Source organism: Galeopterus variegatus, unplaced genomic scaffold (genome assembly GCF_000696425.1).
Source record: "Galeopterus variegatus unplaced genomic scaffold, G_variegatus-3.0.2 Scaffold860, whole genome shotgun sequence".
Classification (NCBI taxonomy): Eukaryota; Metazoa; Chordata; class Mammalia; order Dermoptera; family Cynocephalidae; genus Galeopterus; species Galeopterus variegatus.
Genome location: NW_007726971.1, coordinates 422,513 through 435,751, shown reverse-complemented (window position 1 = coordinate 435,751; position 13,239 = coordinate 422,513). Strand labels below are relative to the sequence as shown.

Here is a 13,239-nt window from a genome sequence, read left to right as displayed (position 1 = left end):
TCAGCAACGCTCATGCCGAAATGAGAGAATGAGGACAAATGAAAGAGGCTCAAATGTGGTCTCTGTGATTGTGTCGGCTCCACCCAGGATTCCTGGAAAAGACGGCTTGGGGTGGGGCTGGACAGCCCCTGCTCACAGTGCGGTTCCCGAGGGTTCAGGGCGGCGTCAGGAACGAAGGCAACGGAAGAGGCTGAGCTGGCCCCGCACTCTACCCTGCTGAAGCTGGGCCACAGGCTGGTTTTTGTAAAAATGGTTTAAAAAAACCCAGCCCCAAGCACCACCCTCCCCTGAGCAGGGCAAGAGGAGGCGCCAGCTGTGTACTTTGAGGTCTGAGGCGTGTGGCCTCCTGGCCTGGCATCACCTCCCTAAGGGCAGGCAGCAGCACCCTGAGGGAGACCAAGTGGGCTCCTGGGCCCACACGTGGCCCTTGGCGGCCTCCCGGGTCCCAGGAGAGCTTTGAGATGGCTGTCTCCCCTCCTCCCACCCAGCCCACCTCTGGGAGGCCCTAGGCCTCAGGGACTCTGTGCAACTTTGGCTCTTTGGATTCCAAAGATCTGAACTTCTCCTCCAGCATGGGTGCCGCAGGCTGGAAGTGGATGACAGGCCTGATCTGAAAGACAGTGAGGCCCTCCTGGTTCTTCTGGTTGAACAGACTTACCCTGTGTTCCAGCTCGGGGCTGGTTTGGGCTGAGCCCGCTGGGCTGGGCTGGGCGAGGGGGGCTGGGTCCAAGGCCCTCTGGGATGGGCAGGGGTCCTCTGACAGGGAGGACAGCAAGTCCTGGACCTTGGCCTCCGCCACCTGCTGCTGGGGCAGTGGTGGCAGTGGCAAGGGAGAGGGGCTGAGCTCAGAGCATGGCTCCTCATGGGCGGTGCTGCAGTCCGTGGAGGAGCCCAGCGTCTGGCTGCTGTCACTTTGGGCCCGGGTGACAGAGCTGCGGGTGGAACGGGAGGCACTCTCTGAGGTGGCACTGGCACAGGTGCCATTGCCACTGAGCTTCAGGGGCATGTCAACCGAGAAGAGGTCTGAGGAGATGTTGGGCTGGTGGATGTCTATGGCAGCCGTGGTGACCACGCACACTGGTTCTGGGACACCGCTGTCTGCAAGAAAAAAGGAGATGCCAGTCACACTTCATCCTCTGCCACCCCACAGTGGATCCTGATGAGGCACTTCTGGGCAGAAGCTTTATGAACCAACAGGTGCTTTGTGCTGGCAACCAACAATGTTCTAGAATAGATGATGGCTGCTCTGTCTGCTGGGTGCTGGAGTCACGACCAAGACTCAGGTTTACCTGCCACGGAGGCATATTCCATCCTGACTAACAGAAAGCACGCTGTGCCAGGACAAGGAACTTGGGTTTCACAGTCTGAGGAGTCATTCCAAGTTTGAAATGGGCTGGCGTGGGGGCCGGGGAGTGGCATGGCCAGAGCCCATCCTTCAGAAGATAGATTAACCTCTCAGGATGCATCGTGGGGAGACAGGCCCCTCAGAAGCTCTTTACTCAGCAAGGGGCTGAGTTGCAGTGGTACAGTGTGGGGAGGTTTCTACCCAACATTGTGGGGGTAGTGGGCTGGGACAGAGGCCTGGGCTGGAGAGGGTGGTCTTTGAAACCAGCAGACTGGATGAGGCATGGAAAGGGGGCTAAATTGTGGAAAGACAAAATTCAAATACAATAGAGCATATGAGGACATAAGGGTCCTGAAATCCAAACTCAAGGATAAGACATGGATAGAAACAAGACACTGAAGGGCTGGGAATTATTTTAAAACTCAATGCTTCCCATAAGGAGAAACCAATGGGCTTCCCTGAGACATTTCCAAGTGCAAGAACAAAATGTCAGTCAAGCAAAGTCATGCCCAAGGCCTGCTGCTTCTCAGGCCCAGGGGTGCTGTTCTAATACCCTCCATCGAGCTCGCCCCGGGAGGGTCTCAGGCTGGGGTGCTGAGGTCACTTTGAGCTCTGGGCTCCAGCCCCCTTTCCATTTCAGGGTTCCACACGCAGTTCTTATTGGGGATCACACAGCATCCCCCCCAGCATCGCAGGCTCTGCTCTTGGGCACCCCCCGCTCCAGCACTGGAATTGGCTGGCAGCTGGAGCTCTAGGTTTCTTAACCTTGAGCTCGGGTTCACAGGCACCAGGGGATGGGCATGCCTTGATCTCTGACACCAAGCTGAGTTGTCCTCACCCTCGGGTTTAGGGGCTGCCAGAGTCGCATGGGGTGAGGGGATGCCCAGAGTTTCTGGTATGTTCGGAATAGGCCCAACCCAGACTCACCACTGCTGGGCCCGTTGTAGTACTGACTGATGTAGCTGTTCATGTCGTCTTTGACCGCAGCTTCTATAGAGGTGGAGACAGAGGAGAGTGAGTGTGATGCCTTGTCCAAGGGTCCAGGAGGCAGGGACTGCACCAGTTAATGCTCTACCCCCAACACTCCCACCCCTGCCCCACAGCCATGAGAAGCCTGTGTGACAGGAGCCACCTCCTGGTTCTCCATGGGGGCATGGAGCTAGACTGCACTGGGTACCAGGGGACCCAGGTTCTGACCCGAACTGGACGGGACACTTTCCTTCTCTGTCCTTGGTTTCCCCATCTCTGAGATAAGGGGTGTAGAAATAGCTTCTCAGGCCTTTCTCTGTCTGGATGGCCCGAGTCTCTGAATCTGCCTGAGGTTCACAGGGTAACTAGAAATGCTGCTGTCAGCACAGAAGCCTTGAAATCCCACACAGCCAGCGGCAGCAGTGACGCATCCTGGATGGAGCCCCCTGCCTGGTCCATCTGCAGGCTCCAGTCTTCCACACAGTCCAGGAACGGAGCTGGAGACGGGGGGTGGGGTGAGGGTGGGGAGTGGTGGTGCTGGGGATCCCCGGCGCCTGCACAGTCCTGCACACGGGAGGTGCTCAGTGAATAGTTACTGAACGAATAACAAACAAGAAGGTGAAAAGCTGTCCAGGTCAAGGAGATGACACAGAACAGGGTCTTAAAGAAATACTGGCTCATCGTCCAGGGAGGATTGGGAAGGAAATGAGAGAAGAGGGGAGATCTTCAGAGTGGGCCAAGAGTGGAGGAAAAGCAGGTGACAGAAGACCGCAAATGCTGTCCTAAGGAGCTTGGCCTTGTCCTAAGGGCAGTGAGGATCCCCAGGAAGGTGCGAACATGGTCAGGTGTGATTTGGAGCGGTCACTCCCAAGGATGCGGGGAGAGTGGTTTGGAAGGGCCCAGACTTCAGGCAGGGAGACCAGAGACTGCAGTGCCCAAGTGGGGGATGGGGGGGGGCTGATGGGACAGAGGGAGGGATCAGGTCAAGTGATAATTAGGAGGGGCCTGGCACAGCTTGGAGAGTGACAGTGACAGTCTGGCAACATGTCAGACAGCTGCAGGGTTGCTCCTTCAGCCCACCAGGCCCTGGGGTCGAGGAAGAGTAGCGGAATCTGACCTGATTTCAAACCTCGACTCCACTGTGTGTTTAGCTGAGGGGCCCTCTCTGAGCCTCTGTTCCCTTGTCTGTAAACTGGGGCTGACGACACCTACTCTCCAGTTGTTATGGAGATTAAAGGAGCTAGTGAGTGTCAGATTCCTAGAGTGGGGGCAGACACATAGAAGGCTTTCCACACTCGAGGGCCGTCCTTCCTCTCCCGGGAAAGTCCGGGCAGGTGCTCCAGGGCTGGGGGCTTCTCCGAGGAGCCACGGTCTGCAGGCACACCTGAGACGGCTGCAGAAGCCAATGTGCCCTGACACCGGAGGCTGCGTGGCAGAGGCCTGGCTCTTAAAAGCTTTTTTGGCCTCTTTTGATCTTAAATGCCTGCGGTCAGAGGTGTGTTCTGTGTTAATGCTGTAGCTGAAGGAGGGGCCCCAGGCTGGCTCCAGGCCCTGCTCCGGGATCAGCCAGCAGCACGTTCATCATGTATGCTGAAACGCTGCCCAGCCCTGCAGGCTGCCCTAGCAAGTGGAAGGTGGATGCTCCCAGCAGGCAGTAGAAGCGCAGGACCACCAGGCTCACAGGGCCAGCCAGGAGGACCTGGTCACTTGTCTTGGTTTTATCCTGAGGCCATACTTGCAGATACTCAAGAGAGCCACTCGAGTGGGCCAGGACCAGGAGCTCAGTTAAAGTATCCACAGACCCATGACACTTTATCCCAAGACAGCCACTTGCAGGAGGGGGCTGGGGTGAATGAGAAAAGCTCAGATCCGGGGTTCTTGTCCTAGTGCTGTTAGCAGGCCACATCCCCTCTCTGGGCCTCACTGTCTTCGTCTGTACCACATGGGTGCTGGCGAGGCTCTTAGAGTTTGTGCTATGGCTGCACTAGACGGCTCTGAAGTTCTAAGAGGTGACAGTCACAGCAGAGTGGGAAGAGACCAGGCATCTGGACCATCCCCCTAGTACCTAGTGCAGGAATCATCTCCCTGCCTGCCTGATGGGGGCTTTTTCCCCACGGGCCAGCGCACCTCTGGGGAAGGGAGCTCCCACCTCTTTGCTGAGGAGCTCTGATAATCAGCTGCTGGGCAGCTTCTCATTCATTTGTGCTCAACTGAGTCACAGTGTGCCTAATCCTCTGCCTTCTATCAAGGCCAGGACTCCCCGCCTCCAGGGAGCACAGGCAGGGGCTTTGCAGATGTCCACACCGTGGCCAGGCAGCCAATCTCCACTTCATCAGGGAATGCAAGGCATATGTGCAGGGCCTGCCGGGCCTGGGCCTGCCTCCCACCCAGGTGCCAAGAATGAGCCTACTGCCACTTAGCTTGTGTGACAGACCTTCCAACACTCAAAAAACCCTCACATTCCTCCTGAGAAGTCTCTTCTCCTGGAAAGCCTGTCCCTTCTCCACCCCTCCCTGGTTTTCCAGCCTTTCCACACTGAAGGCTTCACTCTGGACTCCAGCTGTGACCAGGAAGGGAGAAGAAGCGGGAGGGAGGGAGCTAGTATTTCCCATCTGCCTATCAAAGCTCCTGAGCCGTGGCACCTTGCACGCTGCCCTCCTTTAACCCCCACCACTGCCCTGCGAGGCCGTGACTATTTAATAGACCAGCCCTTCCAAGATCCGGCGTGACCGTTCCCCTAACGCAGCCGAACATCCTCCAAGTGCGTTTAGCAACCGCCCTGCTCTGCTGACTCACACCACGCTTGTGGCTGGCGTGGATTCCCAGCTTTCTCTGCAGGAGCTGGGGACAGGCCAGGCCTTCGCCACCCTGTACTTGTGCAGCCCTTTGCAGGGCTTCATGGTCATCACGCTGGGCAAATGTCAGTGCAGTGGTTTCAGCCCAGGGGCACAGCCCGTGGAAACCTTCTGAGTCTTGGTTCAGTTTACCAAGGAATTAGACCTCTCTCCTATCTCACTGTTGACGACATATTGGAGGATGCTCACATCTTCATCCCAGCTGCTGATAAAAATATCCTAAGCCAGGTGACCTTCAGCCCAGACAGCTCTTCTGAGCTTCTGACTGGTCTGGCCAACTGTCCCCGGACACCTTTTCCTGGATGACCTCCAGTTACCTCTGATTCAACGTGTCTAAAATAGAACCAGTCTCTCCCTCCTCCTCCCATGTCCTCCAGCTTGGTGACTGGTTCTCCTGCCCACCCAGGCTGAGATCCTGGCCACTTCTCGGTGCCTCTATCTTTCCTTACCAATGGCCCGACTACCACCAAGGCTGTGCCCAGTCAAGGTCCCCTGACCCCTCTGTAATGGCCCTGCGTTGGACATCATGGCCTCTCCTTGGGACTTTCATCCTGCCTGCGGGTTTAATGAATGGGATCGCTGACTCCCTGGATGTGCCTGACACGGAGCCTTAGTCCCCAGGTGGCCGCTGGAGGTCTGTCCTGTCTGCATTTGCTCCTCTGCCCCACTCCCTCTGCTCCAGACTTGTACCTCCACAGGGTCCTCAGTGTGAGCTCTAAGGCACAAGTCTGAATGTGGCGCCAGCCCGGCCTTCCCCGGCAGTGCTGACCCTGGCCCGCCTGCTCTCTGCTTCACAGAGACTATGAGCCTCTTCTCCCAGAACTAACCACCGGGCTGGGATCTGGCCCCATCCACACAGTGGCTCTAGAGCCTTTGGGGGCCAGGGCCACATTTTGGTCACTGAGTCTCCCCAGTGCTTATCGCAGGGCTTGGCATATGCCAGGTGCCATTATGGTGGACTGGACAGAAGACTGTGGCTGGGTCAGAGGCCTGCAGGACCTCCCAGCACGACCCCCTCCTGGGAGCCACAGGGCCACTATGTGGTGCTCTGCACCGTATAGCACCAGCCTCACCCACTCCTGGGAACTTCCTACTGAGACTAGTGACAGCTGGGTATGTGGAGCTTGGGGGCAGGAGGAGAGGCAGGCACAGATGCTTGTGGCTGGAAACCAGCTGCACAGTCAGATGCACACGGGGCTGCCCACCTTCCACCTAAGAATAATCCCTCGCTCCCTGTCTGTTTTGATTCAGCACTGAGGAATCCTAGGGACATGTAGGAAGTAGCCCGCAGCGGGGCTGAGCTGTGCAGACCATGAAGGAGCAGGAAAGAAGAACAGGTACAAACACAGGCTTCAGAGCAAAACAGACCCAGGTGCCAACCCCAGCTCTGCAGGGCATTTGCTGTGTGGTCTCAAGCAAATGCCTTAGCCACTCTGAGCCTCAGCTTCCTCACCCATAAAATGGGGATAATAAGTACCTACTTTGCGGTTAGCTCTAAGATTCACTGAGATAATGAACATCTAGCCTAGGGCCATCCCTCACCTTGCTGAACCCTGCTGGCCCCAAAGTCTCAGGTGGTTTCCACGGCAGCTGCTCTCTGCTGCTCGGTGCCTTTCTTCCCAGGGTGTGAGTGCTTTGCAAACTCAACCTGACTAATCCTCCTAAAGCCCGTCGAGTGCAGCAGCGGTGGCAATGCTCATTATGTCGGTTTAGCCCTTGGGCGGAGCCCCTGACCTGCCCAATGAGGCAGCGGTGGAGAGAAAGGGGGTGGGTCAGACGGTCCGGGCCTCCTGGAGGTGGCGGGGCCTGACCAAACTGCACGGCTCCATGTGGGTGGGGATGCCGGACCACATGCCCTGTGTGGACTCAGGCCGCAGGGCCAGGGGGAGGCCGATTCCTGATTTGGGGCTCCTGCTGCCAAACTCCAACATGCTGCTCCATGCTTGGCAGCTCTCACTGAAGGAGGACACTATATTCATTGAGCACCTACTGTATACCAGGGACGAGAGCTGAGCATACATCTGAATGCATAATCCTCGGTGAAAAACTTATACTATTTGCTTTTTGGAAACACTGGGGCTCAGAGGAAGAGCCAGCTACACAGTTGATAGCCCCCTTTTTGTTCAAAAAGTATTAAGAATTTCGATAGAGTGACAGCAGAACATTGAACCAAGCTTGGGGCCCTGTGTGACCATGCAGGTCACGCATCCATGAAGCCAGTCCTGCTCAGAGGTTAGTAACTTGTTCAAGGCCAAGTTGAGATTCAAAACCAGATCTGAATCCTAAATCCACCTCCCTCTGGTTGCTTCAAATACTGCTTTGTGTGAGGCTGTCCTAGGTCTAGTCCTACAGCTGGGGCTCCTGGGGTTCCCCTGTGTGCCCCGTCAGGCACACACATTTGGAGGCCAGCAGGGTGCCTTCCTCCATGAGCACACAGGCCCTCTCCTCTCCAAGGGCAAACACTGGTGCCAGCTCAGCTCCCTCCCCCGCTGCCACTTGGCAGAGGGAAGGCACAGAGCAGGCTGGCTGGGCACACCTCTGTGGCGGCTCCTCTGGACGCTGGAGGAGCGCAGGGGACGCCAAGGTTCGCTGTGATATACAGTGAAATCTGTGGCACTCCCACCAGGGGCCATAATTCATAAGTTATGCGTGAGCTTCAAGACCAATAAATTTGGGAGAGAAATATTAATGACTACACAGGGGCACTGTGAACTTGGCAGGCCCCAAAGCCTGGAACTTTGCAGCCCAGGTTTTAAAAATGATTTGTGCTACAGCAAGTCTAAACAGAAGCTGGTCTGCGTTGTGTGACTGTGACCCGCTGGCAACTGTTGACACTGCGGGAGCTGCTTCCTCCTCATGGGGCTGGGGCTGGCACTCCTGCCCTGCTGGGCCACCCGCCCCCACCCAGGGAAGACGCTGGCCCCCTCCCGTGACTCCCCTGACTCACTGCCCATGTCTGCAGGTTAATCCTAGGACTGTCTGTGCCCTGTTGCACACGAGATGGGCCTCAGAACCCTCCTGGCCTGAAGGTCACAGTCAGCGACAAATGCTGTCCTTTCTTTGTCTCCAGAGTGGCCCAGAGTGCCTGCCCCCAGCTTGTCTGGCTGTAATTTCTGATGTCATGGAAATCCCTCTCTGGACACAGCTCTGGTCAGAGAGCGATCAGCTGGGGCATGCCCTGTGTCCCTGGACCGTTCGAGGCTGTGAATCATGCGTGTCTCTGCTAGCCCCCATGTTCTGCCCTCTCCTTGGAGCATTGGCTTGGCTATTGATGGCTCTTGGGTTGGCTGTGAAACATCGTGCCTGGGTGGCTGCATAGGCTGGGGCAGGCACGGGCAGGTGTGCATCCAGAGAGCTGGGAGGTACCCAGGGGGTGGCATACAGGAGATAAAGGAGAGCACGGCTGGACAGGAGGCGCATTTTCAAGTGCTCCCAGGGGTGCATGTTTGGTATCTCTATGGGAGCCCTGAGGCTCTCTTGTTCAGACACCCCATCCCCGTAGTTTCTAGGAGAGTGAGCAGAGATGGTGTAGACCCCGTGACACCCTGGCTGGTGACACGCAGTTCATCAAGTTTACTCTGAGAGGGCTTCGACTCTGACCCAGCTTTCTCCCTCCTGCCCCTGCCTCCCTCCTTCTAGAAGTCTCCCAATATGGGGGCTGCAGAGAGAGGAGCAGCAGGTGAATAGGCAGGGACTCAGAGCTTCATAGCACTCCTGGAATGTGCAGGATTATTTTAAAATCTTGGTGGGTTTGTGGCCCTCCAAGCCCAGGTCTTGGCTCCCTGTGGGCTCAAGTGTGGCATCGGGCATCCAGGGTCCATAGGTCAACAACAGACCAGGCTGTCATCTCTAGAGCTAAGGACCCTGGTGAGAGAGAAACAGTACAAGCCGCAGAGAGCGGCTGTACCGGAAGTGCTAAGACCTGCAGGAAGAAGGCACTGGGAGGCCTAAGCCCCAGGTGAGCTGCAGCGTCAAAATGGGCCTTGAGCAACAGGGAGGCCTTGCTGTGGCCGTGAGCGAGGCAGAGGCTGGTTCAACCTGGGACAGCAAAGCCACAGCTCCTGCACTCACTCTGCCCCATCCCCATTGAGGAGGAGATCCCAGGATGAGCCACAAGACTGTAAACCAGCTCCTCCAGCCTTGGGAAGCAAGACTAAGCGGGCAAAAGTGGTTGTTGCCTTCCAGAAGAACTTTCAGAAAGAATAAGAAGGTGGATTCCACAAGCACCAGCCTGGGGAGCTGAAAGCCAAGCGTGTGGTTTCGGAGTGGGCTGGTGCCAACGGCCTCTGAGCTCCCAGAGAAGATGCCGGGTTGCAGGGACCCATCTGTTCTTTGAGCAGTGATGGACTCATGACTGCATTCAGCACAAAAAAACCCGTGGAAAGCCTGCTGAGGGCAAGGGCCGGGCAGTCCCTGGAGATAAACAAGTCTGGGGAAAAGATCCATGTAAACGCTCATGGCAGCCCGGCACCATCGGGCCCAGTGGAGTTGATGCAAGGTCTCCAGGGAAGAGGATGGTGATCTGAGGACTCACTCTGAGATGCGTTCTGAGGATGAAGAGAAGTTTGGCAGGCAGGCCAGGCCACCCTGGGAACAGCAAGTGGAAAGGCTCAGGGACATGCAACTGCACAGGACACGTAGAGAACTAAGGGCCATTGTTTCGTTCCACTAGAGTGAAAGCCAAGCTGGGGTAGAAGGAGATGAGGTCAGGGAGGCAGCCAGTGGCAAGGCCAGCAAGGGTCTCATATGCCCACACTATGGGTTGAATAGTTGTGACCCACCCCCCAAATTCATATGTTGAAGTCTTAACCCCCAAAAACTCAGAATATGATCTTATTTGGAAACAAGCTTGTGGCTGATGTAATTAGTTATGATGAGGTCAAACTGGAGTGGGCCCCTAATCCAATATAACTGGGGGCCTTATAAAAAGGGGAATCTGGACACAGGCACACACAGGGAGAAGCAGAACACCAGGTGAAGGTGAAGGCAGGAATCAGGAAGATGCCAAGCCAAGGAATGCCAGGGACGGCCAGCAAACCACAGAAGCTAGGAAGGCCCGGGCAGATTTTCCCTCAGAGCCCTCAGAAGGAACCAATCTGCCGACACCTTGATCTCGGATTCCAGCCTCCCCAACTGAGGGACAATACATTTTTCTGTTGTTTAAGCCACCCAACTTGTGGAACTTTGTTACAGCAGCCCTAGCAAACTAACACACCACCCTAAGGAGCTTGGGCTTTTCCCTGAGGGACACAAAGAACCAGTAATGGTAAAAGATTCTGGAAAGATCACTGCGTGGTAAGGGAGGGGAGACTGCAGAGGACACATGTGCGGGCAAAGCTGAGGTCAGGGAGCCAGGTCAGGTCCAGAGAAAACGAAGACTGAACAATGAAGATGAAGAAGGGGACTGTTTCAAGATCTACCTAGGAAGTAAAACAGCAGGAACTGGTGATGGCTGTGAATTAGGACCTATCAAGCCCTAGAGAAAAGGCAGGAATCAAACAAGCTACAGCTGACCACAGATGGATGTGAAGTTCTGCATGGGGGCACAAAAAGCCAACTGCCCAAGGACAAGCTGCAGGACACGGGGCTCAGCAGAGCCGCATGAGGCACACATGAGGCCCAGGTCAGCTGTGAGCTCAGGCCAGGCGGCCACCACAGGCTCCGGAACATTCTGGCTGCATCACGGGGGTCCAGAACACAAAAGCAGGAGTGGCCCCTGGGCACTTTGCTCTGGAATTGCCGTTCCCCAATATCTGTGTTCAGTTCTGGATGTTACTGAGAGGAACCAGAACTTTGGAGAGCTCACAGAGGCGACAGTACGGGAGGAACTTGGAGAGCTTGTCCCCTGCGGATTGGCTGTGGGAGTGCAGGTGACTGTCCCTGGAGGAGAAAACAGTCTCTAAAAGGAAGCCTCAGCTGGAAAGGCACCCACCTGTGCATAAAAACTGCAGCCAAGTGGGGGAGGCGGTGCGGGGGGCAGGCCTCAGCTCAGTCTGAGGAAGAATGTCTTCTAGGCAGAGCATCTAACGGTGGGGGGCTGCCCCGGAGATATTAAGCACCTGTTCTTAGAGGAAGGTGAGCTGAGGCCACACAGCCTCTTGGCAGGGAATTAAAGATGGGATTTGCACAACAGCTGAAGGGCTAGACTCCGAAGTCCCTTCTAGCCCCCCAATTTTTTTTTTTTTTTTTTTTTTTTTTTTTTGCAGCTGACTGGTATTGGGATCCAAATCCTCAACCTTGGTGTTATAACACCACACTCTGAGCAACTGACTAGCCTCCAAATTCTATGGTTCTAAGATCTGAAGATCTCTCGAAAGATCATAATAACGACCACCTCTTTCCCCAAAGCCTGTTCAGTGTCTAACAGCCTACAGAGCTTTCTCACACCCATGGGTTCCTCACAATTCCTGTGAGGCCGATGGAGCTGGAGCTATGAGTCCATTTTACAGAAGGGAACACGGAAGCCTCAAGTCAGAGCTGGGGACTGGCCAAGTCTGGAGCTCAGCCTCTTGCCTCCCAGCCTCCTCGGCCTGCAGGCTCTGTCCTCGATGCCCTGGCAAGGGGGACACGACACGCCAAGGTGAAGTGACCCCTGGATCAAGCTGGGGTTTTGAGTCCCGCAGCCCCGGTTCCAGGCCCAGCAGCACCATTTCCTGGCTGGGTGGCCCTGTGTGATTCTCTTAACTTCTCTGAGTTTTCTCCTCTGTGTAAGAGCAAGGAGGGGTGAGGGTGAAACAGGATCACACAATACAGAGCCCAGATGGAGGAGCTTGATGAGTCTTAGTTCCCGTCCCTTTAGGTAGAAAGTGTGAATCTGAAAATGTATTTTGAATTTAAATTGGAGGAAGTCAATATTTAAAATAATTTCTAATAATAGAGTCAATATTTAAAATAAAGTGAAAAAACCCCATAACCATCATTTTGGTGACAATGACATTTTCCAGAACAAAAGTTAGGGCAGCGAGGATGGAGACGTGAGCAGAACGATGCCTGGGGAGGAGACCAACGCGAGGCTCCCAGGGTCCCCTCTGGGCTCTGACATGAGCTCAGATCCCTTCTGCCTGGCTCCCTCCTGAGCTCCGTGAGCGGAGGCTGAACCCTGGCCTGACCCATCAGGATACAGTCTCTCCAAACACATCCATGAAGCTCCAAACCTGACATGGCTGCGTGGCCAGGAGAGTGTATTCACCCCCACTCACAAAGCAGTACTGTGTGACATTTGCAGGACATTTCGGTCACTTCTGGTGGTGGCTTGCATCCACTTCGCTGGGCCTAACCGCTCTGTGAGGAAGGCTCAGCACTGTTTCCATTTGACAGATGCCAAAACCAAAGCCCAGAAGGGTAAAATCCCCTGTCCAAGGTCACATAGCTGGCCAGCAGAGAAGCTGGGATTTGAGTCTAGAAACACCTCCCTTCTTTATAGTACCCTGCCCGGGGTTATGGCCCATGTTCCCATCCCCACTAACATCACCGGCCCATCACTTTACCACCACCTGCAAGGCTTAGGTTCTGGGCTGTTCTGGTCCCAGGCCTGGACTTATCTGGGCCCTGGTAGTCCAGGAGGAGAGTCCCAGACTTGTGGCTTGACGCCTGGCTCTGCCATTTATCAGCGATGTGCCTTCGGGTGGCTTTCCTGGGTCTCATTTTCTTCATCCACAACATAGAAAGTCATACCCCTTCCCCCTCTCGTGTGAGGACAGGGGAGGTAGAGAGCGCAACGCGCACAGGCACGAAATGGGTACAAGTCACGAAGATCATTTCTAGTTTGGGTCAGGATAGCTTGACTAAATGCCCTCTCTGGGGCACTGATCACCGGGCGCCCCCCTCCGTCACGGGCGTTAGAGGGGGCGCGGCCCAGCCCACGTCGCAGAGCCCTGGGGTGAGAAGGGGCGGCCGGGGGGCTCCCCGGGCCATGGGACTCCGGGGCCGCGGGTGGGGGGCCGCGCGCTCACCTTGCGAGGGCCGCAGCTCCTCCACGACGCTCTCGGCCGCGGCCTCCTCGTCCCACGTGCCGGCCTCCACCACCTTGTAGCGGAGGCGCGGCTGGCTGAGCACGTGCGGGGCCTGCAA

At 56.0% G+C, this 13,239-nt stretch overlaps 1 protein-coding gene across 1 annotated transcript in view; it reads right to left on the bottom strand.

The window, feature by feature from the left end:
* The window catches only part of LOC103590690 (chromosome unknown open reading frame, human C15orf27), a 76,083-nt gene continuing 62,844 nt past the window's right edge, over positions 1–13,239 (bottom strand). The window contains exons 10-12 of the mRNA XM_008572986.1: positions 13,122–13,233; positions 2,273–2,335; positions 1–1,098 (exon numbers count right to left, since the gene is read on the bottom strand). Coding sequence (XP_008571208.1) covers positions 506–1,098; positions 2,273–2,335; positions 13,122–13,233 — 768 coding nt within the window. The 3' untranslated portion in view covers positions 1–505. The remainder of the gene's footprint in view (positions 1,099–2,272; positions 2,336–13,121; positions 13,234–13,239) is intronic.